We start from the raw sequence: 16,742 nt of genomic DNA on the forward strand, positions 1-16,742 counted from the left end.
AACAATCTACCCTCAAAAAAAAAAAGGAAGAAAAAGTTAAAGAAAAAGGGGCCGCGAAGACAAGATGAAGCACAAGACAGCCGTGGAAAAGAAGTTGAGTTACCGCTAAAACGAGTAACGCAGACAAAAAAAATTCCACAAACTGAAAAGACAACGAAGAAATAAAAACACTCCAAAGACAAGAAGCCAGGCAGAAAGGGAAAGAAAAATAGCCGCAAATAAAGAAAAACTGCCACCACCTCTCTTCCCTCACCGAAAAAAAGAAGAAAAAAGAAAACACAGGCTTCGAAGACATGAAGAAAAGCCTCCTCAGAAGTCAAGAGTTACCGCTACAACGAAAGAGAGACGCCGGAAAACTGGGAATCCAATCGCAAGGGTAAACAATTCACAGGGGGGAGAAAGGGAGGGAGGGAGAAAGGGAGGGGGGAGAAAGGGAGGGAATAGGGGGTAGGGGAGGGGGTAACAATAGATCCCCCCCTCCTCCCCTCGTAGCCTCAAACTTTTTCGGCTTTTGGAGTTCTCGGTTCGGGTCGGGTCGGAGTTTCGGTGCTGTACTGTCATCCCCTCCCCTCCCCTCCTTTACTCTCCCCTCCCCACCCTTCTTCTTTCTTTTCCCTCTCTTATTTATCTTCCTTTCCTCTCCCGTCACTTCTTCCTCGTCCTTATTCATGTCCCTCTTACTCTTCTCCTTCTCTACGTTCTTTTCTTTGGCTTCTGCTCTTGCTCCTCCTGTTCTTCATCTTTCATCCCACTCTCTCTCTCTCTCTCTCTCTCTCTCTCTCCCTCCTCCGTTCCACACCTCTCCCTCTTCCTCTCTCCCTCCCTTCCCCCAGTCTCCCCTCTTCCCCCATCTCTCCCCCTCCTCCTTCGAAAACTTCTGTAGAACTTGGGGAAATTTACACGAAAAGCGTATGGGTTCAGGGGTGGGGGATGAGGGGTGGGGATGGGGTGGGGAATGGAGGGGAGGGTGTTAGGGTTAGGAAAGGATAGAGGAAAGAGAAAGGGAATGGGAAGAGAAAAGGAGAGACAGAATATGGGGATGATGGAATGGTAATGGAGAGGGGAAGGAGGGAAAGAGGATGAGGAAGGAATGGGAAAGGGAAAGGGAATAGGAAAGGGAAAGGAAAGGGAAGGAAAAATAGGGGGATGATGGAATGGTAATGGAAAGGGGAAGGAGGAAAAGAGGGTGAGGAGGGAAGGAGAAGGGGAAAGGGAAGGGGAAGGAAAAAGGGAATAGGAAAGGGAAAGGAAAGGGAGAGTAAGAATAGGGAGGATGATGGAATGGGAAGGGAAAAGGGAAGGAGGAGAAAAGGATGAGGGTGAGGAAGACTGGGGGAGACAAGGTGGAAGGGAAGGGAAAGGAGAATGGGAGGGAAAACTGTAAAGGAAAAGGGAATAGGAGGGTGGAAAAGAAAGGGAAGGAAGAAAGGAAGGGAGTAGGACGGAGGAAAAGGAGGAGGAGGAAGGAAGGAAGGGGACAAAGAGGGAGGTAAAGAAAAGGAAGGAAGAAAGGAAGGGAAATGTGAGAAGTAGAGGAAAAGGGAATGGGATGAAGGAAAAGAGAGGGAAGGAGGACAGGCAGAGAATGGGGATGGGTTGATTTAGAGGGAGAAGAATGGGTAGGTAAAGGAGGAGGTGGATGGATGAAGATGAGAATGGGAGTGGGGAGAAAAGGTTGGGGAGAAGAGAAAGGGGTGAGGAGATGAGGGAATGTGGTCGAAAATGGAGTAGAAAAGAGGAAACGAACGGAATGGAAGAAAACGAAGCAGAAGGAGAAGCAGAGGAAGCTGAGAGAGAGAGAGAGAGAGAGAGAGAGAGAGAGAGAGAGAGAGAGACAGCAGAGTACGAAGCTAGGTACAAAAAAGGTTAAGTGCCCCCAAAGTAAGCTATTCTCTTAACCTACTCTCCGTCTCTAGGGTAAGGGAAAACAACTTGATATCATTACCAAAAGTGGAAGAAAATGTTAATAGAAAAAGGGCACCAATAAAGTATGAAAATCAATGGAAAAATTACAGGAAAACAGGGGAGAAATAAGATAAAAAACTGGAAATAATAAAGTAAAATGAGTCAGGAATAGAAAATGAAGGCAATAAAGCTGGATGGTAGGAATAGTAGACGAAGGAAAATGAGGAAGACAAAAATAATGAAAGGGAAATGATAGACTGGAAAATAATAAAAGTGAAAACAGGACAAAACTAAGGAAGAAAATGAGAAGACGAAAGATGCAACTGTAAAAAGAAAATGAGATAAAGGAAAAAAAGAACAGTAACACGGAAGAAGAAAAAAAAAAGGGAGATGAAAAGCTTGAAAAGAAAAAAAAAACAAAAAAGCAAATAAAGAAATGGTGAAAGGAAATTTGGAAGAAGCAAAGAAAAAAAGGGGGAGGGGGGAGGAAGGAACACAGGCCAAAAAATAAAGAAAAGAAAGAAAGAGGAGGAGGAAAGTTGGAATGGCCAGAAATAGAACTAAAGAAACAGAAATAGGACAAAAAATTGGGATGAAAGAAACGAAGAAAAAGGAAAAGTTAGGAAAGTTGGATCAATGGGCAAATAATGGATGCAAAACCGAAGGAATGAAGGGATGAAGTTTTGAGAGAGAGAGAGAGAGAGAGAGAGAGAGAGAATGTCTAACGATCTCGAGGTGAAGTCGAACTACCACCATCTCATCTACCACAACTACCATCTCATCTACCACAACTACCACCACAACTACCACCATCTCATCTGCCACAACTACCACCATCTACCACAACTACCACCATCTCATCTACCACAACTACCACAATCTGTCCTATCACAACTACCACCATCTCTCCCACCACAACTACCACCATCTCTCCCAAAAAAACTATCACCAACACCAAACACCTACCACAACTACCACAACCATCCCCCACGTACCACAACTACCATCAAGTACCACAACTACCAGCACCATCAGAGGCTACTTAACAAAATTACCTGCTTCGGGGACCCGGCTAGAAAAACAACCACTACCAAAAACTAACCACAACTACCACAACTAAAGACCTACCGCCACTGTTATACCACAACTACCACATTCAGCACCACAACAAGACACATACCACCATCATTACTAGTTCTACCACAACTACTATCACACCTACTACCACCAACACCACTACCACAATCAGGCGCCTACCATCACCAACACGTACCAGCCCTACCATACCTACCACCATCCATATCACCTTTAAAACACAACTACCGTACATCAACCACAACTACCACCATCCCTACCACCACTACCTCTACAAACCCTACCAAAACTACCACCGCATATACCACAACTACCATCACAATAACCAGACATCTACCGTCGCATTTCGGGGTCCGACCACAACTACCATATCAACCACCACTACCACCTTCAATATTCTACCCATTGAAGAGTACCACAATGCTACCATAAGTGAGAGAGAGAGAGAGAGAGAGAGAGAGAGAGAGGACGCCTAGAACAGTAATTAACACAAGTGAACCATCAACACATGACATATTGGAAGCTCTACCTACCGCTGCCCAGTAAGTGCGAGATAGATAGATAGATAGAGAGATATACAGATAGCTAGATAAACAGATAGACGGATAGATAGACAGATAGATAGACAGATAAACAGCTGCAGAAAGATAGTGTGAAACTAACATATTGAAGGTTTTATCGCTGATCAGTGAATGTGACTAAGATACAAATATCGTGTATGTAGGAACAGTATATCTATCTATCTATCTATCTGTCTATCCATTTATCTGTCTATCTATCTATCTGTCTATCCATTTATCTGTCTATCTATCTATCCAGAGAGAACATGCGATCAAAATATTCAAGACAAAGTCGCCAATAAAAGATAATACGAGTTTCCTAAGGCCAAGACCCTAAGAACAATGCCAGTGTCTTAAGCTCTTCCTTAAGCCTTCTACCTCCGCTACCCTCCTTATCTCCTTTGTGTGTGTGTGTGTGTGTGTGTGTGTGCGTGTGTGTGTGTGTGTGTGTGTGTGTGTGTGTGTAGGTAAAGTGTTGGCGTACCCCGATCTCACCCCCAAACACATGCACACACACACACACACGCACGCACACGACACTTTAATAATTCATAAACTGCCGTCGTGTGTGTGTGTGTGTGTGTGTGTGTGTGTGTGTGTGTGTGTGTGTGTGTGTGTGTGTGTGTGTGTGTGTGTGTGTGTGTGTGTGTGTGTGTGTGTGTGTGTGGAGATGTGGGAGTGTTTGTTGGGTTGGTGTTCCCGCTGAGTGCCCACACATACTCAACCTTATGTGCTGTTTGCCTCTAGTCTTGAGTGAGTGCGTGTCTGTGTGTGTTCGGGGGGCTGGAGGTAAAGGGGATGTGTGTGTGTGTGTGTGTGTGTGTGTGTGTGTGTGTGTGTGTGTGTGTGTGTGTGTGTGTGTGTGTGTGTGTGTGTGTGTGTGTGTGTGTAAGTCGCATATAAGTGGACGTTTTTAAGCACATACATACACTTCCTCACCTGCAACTCTGTGTACGTATAGCAAGAGGAAATACGTGTGTGCGTGTCAGTCGTGGGAAGGTGTAATAAATTTAAAGGGCACTATCATGTGAATCTTTGAATGTGCACATATACTGTAGGTATGGTGTGTGTGTGTGTGTGTGTGTGTGTGTGTGTGTGTGTGTGTGTGTGTGTGTATGTGTGTGTGTGTGTGTGAGATTATAAGTGCACCGTGATTCCTACACACACAGATCGGCAGACGAACCCGTTAACCACTGAACCACCAGGGTCCCACAACAGGAACAACCACATGCAAATCCTTGAGGGGAAACGATGAAAGAAAAAATCCAAACAAATATAATCAAAACCGAAAAATAAAAACTCCTCTGCCTCCTCTCGCAGTGTAAACAAAGAGGAGGAGGAGGAGGAGGAGGAGGAGGAGGAGGAGGGAAGGAATGGGGGGGGGAGCTAAGACCCCTGTTTACCCTCAATGGCTCAGCAAGCAAATTTATCGGTATTTTTCGTGGCTCTGGAGTACTTTTGGTCCTTCAGCCCGGAGACGTGTACTGTATTTCTGTTGCCTTCATGAGATTTTATTCAGGTTAGGAGAGATTTCAGGCTGGGGGATACGAGTGCAGCCTTAAGCGATTCTCTCATTACAAACGTCCTTCTTGAGGGAAATACAGTCGTCTCTGGGTAGTAATAATTATCGTCTGGTGGTAGTAGTAGTAGTAGTAGTAGTAGTAATAGCAGTAGTAGCAGTAGTTGAATAATCATCATCATCTCGTCTGGAGGCAGTCATAATCAGTGTCTGAAGGTAAAACTAAGGAAATGGAGAAGAAATCCTCGAGCAGACGGGGTTTATGGAAAAGGGTAGATTAAGGCTAAAAGGAATAAGGGAAAAGAAAATGAAAGGTCTAAATCCATCACATCCACCACTCCTCGGTCCACCTTTGACCATTCTTTAATAAATAGATAAATAAATGAATAAAACGGAAGGGAAAAGAAGCATAACCTCAACCACACCACACACCACCTCCAAAAAAAAAAAAAAGGGAGGGGAGGGGAACTTTGCCCCCTCATGAAAGAAAAAAAAAATATCCACAACACCAGTCTCTCATATACAATAAAAAAAAAACTTGGGAGAGGAAAAAAACCTGTCCTCTGAAAAAAAAAAAAAAATCGACGACATAGCAATCCTCCTTTACCCCATAAACCGAAAAAAGGAAAAACGAAAAAAAAAAAGATGCGACTGAGTACTTACCAAGCGTAAAAAAAAAAAAAAGGGGGGGGAAAACTGTTCACTTAAAAAAATAAAAAAAAAAACAATCCTCCTTTACCACTTAAACCGAAAAAAAAAAAAAAAAAAAAAAAAAAAAAAAAAAAAAATTGCGACTGAGTACTTACCGAGCGCAAACCCGTCCTTGGTCCACTGCGCACTGCCTTGCTGGTTGTCCACCTCGCAGTGCAGCGTCACCTCACTTCCCGCCACCACTTCCACGTTCTGCGGCGTCACGCGGAACGTCTGCGGCAAACTCCACCCTGCGGAACATAGAAGGCACGTTAGAATGACAGACGTATTGAAAGGCTGGGTTACATTAGCAGAAAATACATAGTTAGAATGATATATCACCATCATCACCTTCACAATCATCATCATCATCATCAAGCCCCGTGCCTAGTAAATAAGCGAGGTCAAAGGTGAGCCGCATGTCGCAATTAATGACGCAAGGAGAAAGTTACAAAACATAATTGTATCAAAAGGTCGAGGGAAATAAAACTGAGAGAGAGGGTCAATTAGCTGCAATATATAACAGGGCCTGGGGTCAAAGGTGAGCTGGAGGGGAGACGCTGGGAGTGACAGGGGATGCTGATAGGTTATTGTGAGAGGGAGGGGGAGGAGATGAGGGAGGAGGAGGAAAGGAGGAACGAAAAGGGACGGAAGAAGGGGAGAGTGGAGGAGGAAGACTAGAAGGAGGAAAGGGAAAGACAGGAAAGGGAAAGACAGGAAAAGAGGAGACAGGGTGAGAGGGAAGAGAAGGGCATGAGGAAAGAGGGAAAAGGAAAAGAGAGATAAAAGAGGAGAGGGGAGAGGAGACGGCGGAAGGAAGGAGGGAAGGAGAAAGCTGAGAGAAACAGAAAGTAGAGAGATGGAGGGGGATAATGAAGGAGGGGAAAGATAAAAGAATAAAGGAATGGAGGAGAAGTGGGAAGAAAAAAAATTAATGAAAAATATAGAGGGAATTACGGAAGAAACAGGATGAAAAAAGTAGATGAAGCTACGAGAAAGAGAAAGAAATGGACAGTGATGAAATGATGAGAGATGGTATATGTAATGAGGAGAGACGCAGAAGAGGGGAATGTAAGAGGAAAGAGAAGATGAATAACAGGAGAGAGAGAGAGAGAGAGAGAGAGAGAGAGAGAGAGAGAGAGAGAGAGAGAGAGAGAGAGAGAGAGATAAACTGTGTAAACGTCAAAGGTGAGTTAAATCCGGAAGACAGGTAGGGAAGAGAAGGATATGGAAAGGGCGGGAAGAAAGGGGAGGGGGGGGGAAGAGGGGGGGAAAGGTAGAGAGGAGAAAGGGAGGTGAAAGAAAGGGAGGGAATAAGGGAAGGGGGAAGGGAGGAGAAAGGAGGGGAGACAGGTGAGTGGGGGTGATGATAGGGAGTGGAGGGTCGAAGGGAGTGGAAGAGAAAGAGAAGAGGGAGAGAAGGGAAGGAGGGGAAATGGATGGAGGAAAGAGAAAGTGGGTGGAGGGTAGGTGAGGGGAGACAGGATGGGGTGGAGGGTAAAAGGGAGTGGGGAAGGAAGGGGAAGTGGAGTGAGGGGAGAGGAAAGAAGGTGGAGAAGGAGAGGGGGAAGAAAAGAGGGTGGGGGAAGGAGAGGAGAGAGAAACGAAGGTGGCGGAAGGAGAGGGGAGATGAGAGGGGAGATGAGGACTGAGGGGAGGCAATGTTTATCCACTCCCCGTACGGTTCTGTCTCTGTTTACCTTGTGATACGGTAGAGGGGGGAGGTGAAGCGTGGAGGGGGGGAGGAAAGAGGGGAGGAGAGATTAGGCCCAGATCGTAAGGTGAAATGGAGGGGGAGGAGGGGGGTTGCTATTCTCTCTCTCTCTCTCTCTCACTATTTCCCCCGCCACTTTTTACCTTCCCTTCTGCATCCCCTCCCACTGGTAAAATCCAGGTAAGGTAGTCACTCCCAATCCTTTCTTTCACACCAGAAACCTCTCCTTTCGTCGGTTTTAACTATCATTTCTCTTCTCTCTCTTCTACACCTTCCTTCTTTCCCTTCCCTTCCCTTCCCTTCTCATCCCTTCCCTTCCTTTTGCAGATCCTTCCACAAGAGAGATCACCTCCCCCATCCCCTCAATCCTACGTAACTCCAATAAATATTCCCCACTTCCTTTACTTTCCATTTCACCTCCTCTCTCTTCCTAATCCTCTACCCTACTCTACCCTTCCCTGCCCTAGACTACCCAAACTTACCCTCCTGCTCTACCCTTCCCTACAGAATCCTTCCCTTCCCCTCTACATCCCCTTCCATAGGTAAACCCTCCTTCTTCCTTCCCATCTCTATCCTATTCTGCCCTTCACTTCCCTTCCCTATCCAACCTTACCCTTCACAACCCTGCCCTACCTTCCCTTCTCTACCCTATCTTACCCTGCTGCCCTATCATTCCCTACACAACCCTGCCCTACCTTCCCTTCTCTACCCTGCGTTGCCCTGCCGCCCTATCCTCCCCTTCCCTTCCCTTCTACATCCCCTTCCACAGGTAACTTTCCCCCTCCTTCCCATCTCCAACACACACACGTCTCGCCCTAAAGGTCTCAGGTTGTTCCCCGGCCGATACTTTACCCCTGACATCAATATTTTCCCTTTATGGCCTCTTCCTCATTCAGAATTTATCGTTGCGGAAAAAATTATATAAGTGAGGTGGATTGAGGGAGAGATTGCTTTTTTATTCTGCAATATTTTAAAAGTCGATTGGTGTGTGTGTGTGTGTGTGTGTGTGTGTGTGTGTGTGTGTGTGTGTGTGTGTGTGTGTGTGTGTGTGTGTGTGTGTGTGTGTGTGTAATAATCCTTCCATTTCAATCACCCTCTCCTCTCCCTTTTCCTTTCACTCTCTCTTACCTCCCACTCTCGTTTTTACAATCCTTACTCTCTCTCTCTCTCTCTCTCTCTCGCTCATCTCATCCTCCTCCTTATTCTTCGCTCCCTCCTCCATCTCCTCTCCCTCTTCCGGCCTCCCTCCTCCATCTCTTCCTCCCCCCCTCTCACCCTCCTTAATCTTCAAACCTCCTTCCTTCATCTCTCCCTCCCTCCCTCCTCCTCTCCTTCATCTCTCCCTCTCTACTTCCCTCCTCCATCTCTCCCTCTCTTCTTCCCTCCTCCATCTCTCCCTTCCTCCACACCACCCCTCCTCCCTCAACGCAGGGGAGAGACAATTTGTGAACTGTGATCCTTGGCTGGGGGTCTCGCTCTGGCACATGGTAAGGATTTCAGCCCCCTACATGTGCTCTCTCTCTCTCTCTCTCTCTCTCTCTCTCTCTCTCTCTCTCTCTCTCTCTCTCATACCGTACTCCAATTCACCTCTCTCCACCAGGTACTCAGTTTTCTTCTCTCCTCAACCTCTTCCACCTCCACCCCTCTCCTCCTCAACTCTTCCTTCTTCAGTCCTTCCTCTTCTTCCTCCTCCCACTCCTCTTCCTCCCTCTCCTCAGGCCTTCCCTTCCTTCGTCCCTCCTCTTCTTCCTCCTCCTCCTCCTCCTCGTCTGTCTGCCCTGGTCCTTGTCCCATATCTCACCATTCACACACACCCTCCCAACTCAATCCCACATGGGCTCTCTCTCCTATTACCCTCTCTTCCTCCCGCTCCCTTCCTTCTCCCTCTCCTCAGGCCTTCCCTTCCTTCGTCCCTCCTCTTCTTCCTCCTCCTCCTCCTCCTCGTCTGTCTGCCCTGGTCCTTGTCCCATATCTCACCATTCACACACACCCTCCCAACCCAATCCCACATGGGCTCTCTCTCCTATTACCCTCTCTTCCTCCCGCTCCCTTCCTTCTCCCTCTCTTTCTCCTCCCTTCCTTCCTTCCTCCCTTCCTTCTTTCTATATTCCCCTCTACCTCCTCCTTACCGTCCTTCTTCATTTATTCCTCCTTTCCTTCATTCCTTCTCCTTCTTTCCTATTGCCCCTCTTCCCCATCTTCTTCCCCCTTCTTGATTTCCTCCCTTCCTTGATTCATTTCTTCTCCCTCCCTCCCCTTCCTCTCACTCCTTTTGCCCCTCTTCGACATCATCATTTCCTTCTATCATCCTCCTCTCTTCCACCTCCTCGTCTGATCTTTCTTCCCTTCTTTCTTTCTTTTCTTCTTCGTCTGTCTGCATCTCTTCATTCATTTTCCTTCTCTCTATCCTTCTAGTCCTTCTCACTTCACCGATGTATATTCTCTCTCTCTCTCTCTCTCTCTCTCTCTATACAGTACACACACACACACACACACACACACACACACACACACACACACACACACACACACATATATATATATAATCACCGTCCCGCTTTACTTTTCTTTCTCCCAATCTTCCTTCCTCTCTTCTCCCTTCCTTTATGCCTCCTTCATTAATTTCCTCCCTTTCTTAATCATCCTCTCTTCCTTCCTCCTTTCTGCCATCTTCCCTGTAGTCTCTCTTTCCTTATTCACCCTTCTCTTTCTCTCCCTATATTTCTCCTTATATCTTTCTCTTCCTATAATTCGCTCCCTATCTCTAATCCTCCTCCTCCTCCTCCTCCCCCTCCCACTCCTTGGCATACAGAAACTTCCCTTTAAGATTTTACTTGCCCTTGTTAGACATTCTCTCCCCCCCCTTCTCTCTCTCTCTCTCTCGCGTGGTAGCCGTGGGAAAAGAGGATGGGAGGGAGAGAATATTGAGTGTATTATCATCAGAGACCCTTTCGCAAATTTAATAAGTTACTTCTCCACGCCCTTTATTCGGGTTCGAGGAGGAGGAGGAGGAGGAGGAGGAGGAGGAGAAGGAGGAGGATTACATAGGGATTACATAGGAAAGCAAACAGCAACAGACCTTATGGTCCTTTCGAGGCTGCTTGTTACAGAGAAAACTATGACTACAAGATCTAACTCTACATGCTGATGGATAAGGATAGTAAAGCAAGAAGGCTCCCCCCACCCCCAAACCCTTCAGGAAACAGTGAGAAAAACCACCAAGCAGCATGGAAAAACTGACATGGAAATTTCACAGGAAATACTGGAAAGGAAAAGTCACGTTCTATAATACTTTGTCTATAAGCTACCCGTTTGAGTAACCTGAAATAGAAAGTAATCAAATAAACTAATAGTTACGGCATGACATCATAAACCGGTACATTGAGTTAATGGGGCGTCTGTGGACATGACGTGGAAACTACACACTGCACAGTGTGGATGTTTAGGGGTGGCGCGGCAGCCTTGCCTGGCGCTTTTAAGGTAGGCAGTAGTCAATCAGGCCCAAGCTCCGTTCACTCCACTGAGACAAGGAACTCTCCATTGTGGGACAAGTACACAAGTTTCCTCCAGAAGCAGTGACCCCTGGTACATTAAAAAAAATCCTGATGGTGGTCACTTGACTAACAGGGATCCTCTGTGATTCACAGCCCATCTCAAGTCGAAAGTAAGAGTAGTGACCGTTAACTCAAGGCTCTGTGCAGATCCTAACCTGTGCTTATATTCCTTTCTTTGCATTGGAGAAATTGAAATATATATAAGAAGGGGTGTCTTTCAGACAAAAGGGAACTGCACAGTGCACAGTGTGGATGTACAGTGTACAGAGTGGATGTTTAGGGGTGGTGCGGCAGCCTTGCCTGGCGCTTTTTAGGTACGCAGCAGTCAATCAGGCCCTAGTTCCGTTCGCTCCACTGAGACAAGGAACTCTCCCATGTGAGACAAGTACACAAGTTTCCTCCTGAAGCAATGACCCCTGGTACATCAAAAAAATCCCGATGGCGGTCACTTGGCTAACAGGGACCCTCAGTGATCCACAGCCCATCGCAGGTCGAAAATAAGAGTAGTGACAGTTAACTCAGGGCTATCTGTCCAGATCCTAACCTATGCTTACTGTCTATTACCTTATTTGCATTGTGTAAATCGAATAATGTATAATGACGTGACGTGACGCGACGCTATGTACGGGTAAGTTAAGTTTACGTGGAGTCCTGTAGACACAAGGGGACTGCACAGCGCACAGTGTGGAGGAGGACGAGGACGAGGAGAAGGAAGGAGGAGATGGTAGAAAAGTCAAGAGGAAATGGATGAGGTTTTCTTATACGATGCTAATATCCGGTTTACAGCACAGATTAATTAAAGATATTGCATTTTTTTACCTTTTTTTACCTGCGTTCTCCTCCTCCTCCTCCTCTTCTTCTTGTTCATCATCTTTTTTCCTCCTCCTCCTCCTCCTCCTGTTCATCATCTTTTTTCCTCCTCCTCCTACTCCTCCACCATCACCCCCTCCTCCTCCTCTATGACCATCACCACAACCATCACCACCACCCCTACTTCCTCCTCCTCCTCCTCCTCTACGACCACCACCACCACCACCACCACCACCACCACCACCTCCTCCTCCTCCTCCTATATTTATAACATTATGCTTGATCAACATTTTCCTTATGGTGTATTTAGAAGCTTTTCATTTTCTTTTTCACGACTCACTGAACAGGTTTTCAATTAATAACTAATCCGTGTTTAGTACAGCATTTTTAACGCCATGGCAGCGGAGTCCACTTTCCATTACTGCTGAAATAGATGTAAACAGATTGATAGATATGCAGATTAACAGGTATACATGAAGAGATAGACAGACACATACAGCAAGGCAGGCAGGTAAAAAGATAAATACATTAAATGACAGGCTGAATAACTGATAGACACTCGTATAATTATATCCAGATACAGACAGACAGACTGATAGACAGGCAAAGGCAGATAGATATATATACACACACAGATAGATAGACGGAGACATTTCAATTTCCAAGGGACTCTAAAGGTTCTTCTCTGAAAATATTTTCTTGACGTGAAAGATGGAAAAATAATGCAAAAGAGATGGGAGGAAGAGCTGGGCAAGAAGTATTGAGAGAGAGAAAGAGAGAGAGAGAGAGAGAGAGAGAGAGAGAGAGAGAGAGAGAGAGAGAGAGAGAGAGAGGGAGAGAGAGAGAGAGAGAGCTAACCAAGATTTATGACACCCTGGAGTCGTGTTGCCCTATCATTTTTTCCCCTATTTTTTCATTTCTCTTTTTTTTTTTCGTAATTTTCCAAAACTTTTTCCCCCCTCCCCAAAAAAGTTGACGCCGTGTTCTGAAAATGGAAACCCGGTGTAGTTTATCTCCATCCATTTTTTTTTTTTTATTTTTTTTTATCTTTTACATTTTAGCTGGGAATCTTTTTTTCTATATAATATTTTGTGGGGCTAACCTTAGTTGTGAAAAAGGCATTAACTTTCTCTCTCTCTCTCTCTACTATTTTGTGTGGCTAACAATCCTGTGTGTGGGTTGAGGGAATTATGTTGGTTGTACGAAAAAGGTTAACTCTCTCTCTCTCTCTCTCAATATTTCGCATAACCCTGTGTCCCTCAAAACAAGGTCAAGGGGTCAGGTCATCACTTCTTCAGGTCAGGGTCACCAGGTCAGGCTAGGTGAGACCGGGTCACTTTTGGTCCACCCAGGTCTTTACAGGTCATGGTAGGTCATCTGGAAATAGGTCATCTCTTGTATTCCGGGTCAATTTAACGCAGGACTGGTAGATTATGAGAGAAACAGCTGATCTAGATGTGGGAGTAGACTGGGGTAGATATATACACGGATAGATAAATAGAGAGAGAGAGAGAGAGAGAGAGAGAGCAGATGGGGATATTAAAGTATTAGGGGTAGACAGAGTTGGTAGATAGGGATATTTAGGTAAAGAAAGCGAGGCTGGTGGTAGTTCGAATACACACACACACACACACACACACACACACACACAAAACGAACTTTGTAAAAACATTTCGTCTCTCTCTCTCTCTCATTTGCCTGGAAATGAGAGTGGGTCGCTACTACTGAACGTAACATTAGGCAGAACGTACGTGAATGTAAAACCGAACGTAATACAGTAAATCTGATCGGAAAGTAACAAGTCGGAAGCGAACGTGGATCGGAAATGAACGTGAATTACTGGAATCGAACGTGAATAATTGGAATCGAACGTGTGTGTGTGTGTGTGTGTGTGTGTGTGTGTGTGTGTGTGTGTGTGTGTGTGTGTGTGTGTGTGAACGTATATAATTGGTAATGAACGTAAACTGGAAGTGAACGTAACTTATTCAATTTATAACTGAACGTAACTGAACCAGATACGTAAATTCAGAACGTGTTAAAAATGAAACTGAACTGAACGCCTTTACAAGTGAACGTAACTTTGATCTGAACGGCTTTTGCACGTAACGTAACAGCTGAACGTAAAATATGAACCCAATTTTTCCCGTCGAACAGAACACAGACGGGAACGTAACTGAACCGAGGAGAGAGAGAGAGAGAGAGGTGTGTGTGTGTGTGTGTATGTGTGTGTGTGTAGCAAGCGTCAGTACAAATCAATGCGTTCTGCTATGCCTCAAACCATGATTACATATGAGTACATTCCAGTGGGTCCGAGTAGTACTGATTACAAATGAGTGTATGTACGTTTGCGTGTGCCTGATCATCACTATAAATGAGTACAAGTGCACCTGAGTCCGTTCTGAGTGTAGATACGCAAGTCTGATTGAGCTGTGAGTGAAGAAGGGTGTACAAAGCACGTTCATGTACATTATGAGAGCATTTGAGTACATCTGAGGACATCTGAGCATTTCTGAGAGCATTTGAGTACTTTTGAGAGAGTTTGAGTACTTTTGAGAGCATATGAGTACTTTTGGGAGCATCTGAGCACTTTTGGGAGCATCTGAGCACTTTTGGGAGAATCTGAGTATATTTGACAGCATTTGAGTACTTTTGAGAGCATCTGAGTACTTTTGAAGGCATCTGAGTACTTTTGGGAGCACCTGAGTACATTTGACAGCATCTGAGTACTTTTGAGAGCATCTGAGTACTTTTGAAGGCATCTGAGTACTTTTGGGAGAATCTGGGCATTTTTGAGTGCATCTTGGTACTTTTGAGAGCATCTGAGTACTTTTTCTGCAACTGGGTACGTTTTGAGTGCAAAAGAGTACATCCGCGTAGCTTTCCAGTGCCCTGGTGACCGCTGACTGTGTCCCGAACCGGTAAATGCGATGAATATGTAAAATGTTTGGCGGTCTGTTTACGCTGACTGGCCAAATATCCGACCGCTCCTGTTTTTTGCCTTAGCCGGGGGGGGGGAGGCAATGTGTGCTATTCCTGACTTAGACAGATAGATATAGATAGACAGATAGATAGATAGACAGATGGAGATACATAAACAGACAGACAGACAGACAGATAGAAAGAGAGAGAGGGGTGGGGCGATAAAACACCTGAGAAGCGAGAGAAAACGCGAAGACAAGATCACACGATTCCAGACAGAAAACGGACTGAAGACAAAAGGGGAGAAGGGGGCAAATTTAAACCTCCGAAGAAATATTACATCAACTTTAAGGCATCGACTGCTACAATTTTCTCTCTCTCTCTCTCTCTCTTTCTCTCCCTGATGATAACCAATTTTTTCTTGCAGTTTAGGAAGAGATTGAAACCGGCCAATCCCCCAGCCCTGATCCACCCCAATCCACCCATCCATCCACACCAACCCCCATCATTTACCCATCCCACATCCACTGCTAATACTCATCTTCAGCCTCCCCCATCCCAATCCCCTTATCCGTCCACCATCCCCTTCCACACCAAATCCCTCTCCGCACCCCCTACCAACCCTACCAATCCCGAAACTAACATCTTATAACCTCCCTCCTCATCCCCACCCCACGCACCCCATCCTAACCCTCTCCACCTCCACCCTTCTCTACCAACCCCACTCCACAGACCCACCCATCCCTCCACTAACTCAACCCACTCTCCAAACCAACTTTTCCCCTCGTACCCCTCTCCCTTCCCCCTCCCCTCCTCTTCCCTCTCCCCCGCCACCTCCCCTCTCTCGCGTAAAAACAGCGTCAGATATAATGTTCACGCTCTGATATACGCACTCGTTCCAGCCTGGACACATCACATGGACGCAAACTCGGCCTCGGTGCCACACGTCCGTAAAAATGGAGCCGGACTGGATGATTCGGTAGTGTACTGGTTCAGGTTAATTACATATGGCGGCCAGGTGAGAGGGGTAGATAGATAGATAGACAGACAGATAGATTGACAGCTAGATAGACATACAGATAGATATTAATGGACTGACAGATACATAAAATACTGGACAGTAAGGTTGAAATACATGGATGGACAATGAGAGAGACATACAAAGTTAAATACATAGAAAAATACATCTATCTATCTATCTATCAATGTACGTGTGTAAATATATATTCTTAAAACCTGACCATACTTAAAATTCAAGAGCGTCAGAAAAACACCTGCAAAAAAGAAGTGCACGAAGAAAAAACTCCATGAAACAGAATAAGCAAAATGTCCCTGTCTGGCTGAAGGACGAAATTTCTTGCACGTCACCCTCCAGACACTGACGGTAGCCACCATAAGCTTCTTAGAGGCAGGAAAAACGCGAACACTAACCTCGTCCCCCAAACCACCCCAAAAATGTACCTTACCCTCACTCCCCCACCTCCCCAGAAAGTGCAAAACATAAGCAACCTCTTCAAACTAAGAACCACATTTTTAACTACATGGAGAAACAAACACATAAATAAATAAACTATGTGGAAAGGATTTATATGGAAGGACGACGAACTTCTTTTATCATTCATTCATTCAAAAATATTCTAAGCAATATGGAGACGACTTGGAATGTTGGTCGAGATATCTAAGTTTCAAAGGGATAGATAATACTATGGAAAACAAAAAGATGTTTACCCAGTCACAAAAAAAAAAAAAAAAAAAAAAAAAAAAAAAAAAAAAAAGCAGCATGGTGAGACGGGTGGGAAAATGGCCAAAATTTCTTGTTATGCTCACGAGGGAATAAATTTAATATGAAATAAAAAGCGTCTAAAACAAAAGGGCAAGTTTATGAGGAAGGAGGAAGCAAAAATACTTTTTAAAACTAAGGGGGAATATAACAAATAAACATAAAAGCACCCTACTAACTAACTTTTAATTTCTTT

At 45.2% G+C, this 16,742-nt stretch overlaps 1 protein-coding gene across 1 annotated transcript in view; it reads right to left on the reverse strand.

Moving 5' to 3' along the window:
* Window positions 1-16,742, reverse strand: part of LOC145391349 (nephrin-like) — a 103,739-nt gene that overhangs the window by 82,860 nt on the left and 4,137 nt on the right. Inside the window, exons 2-3 of the mRNA XM_080265947.1 lie at window positions 14,335-14,679; window positions 5,886-6,066 (exon numbers count right to left, since the gene is read on the reverse strand). Coding sequence (XP_080122073.1) covers window positions 5,886-6,066; window positions 14,335-14,679 — 526 coding nt within the window. The remainder of the gene's footprint in view (window positions 1-5,885; window positions 6,067-14,334; window positions 14,680-16,742) is intronic.

The sequence above is a fragment of the Coenobita brevimanus genome, chromosome 18, assembly GCF_032717465.1.
Source record: "Coenobita brevimanus isolate Jiangsu-jjx chromosome 18, ASM3271746v2, whole genome shotgun sequence".
Classification (NCBI taxonomy): Eukaryota; Metazoa; Arthropoda; class Malacostraca; order Decapoda; family Coenobitidae; genus Coenobita; species Coenobita brevimanus.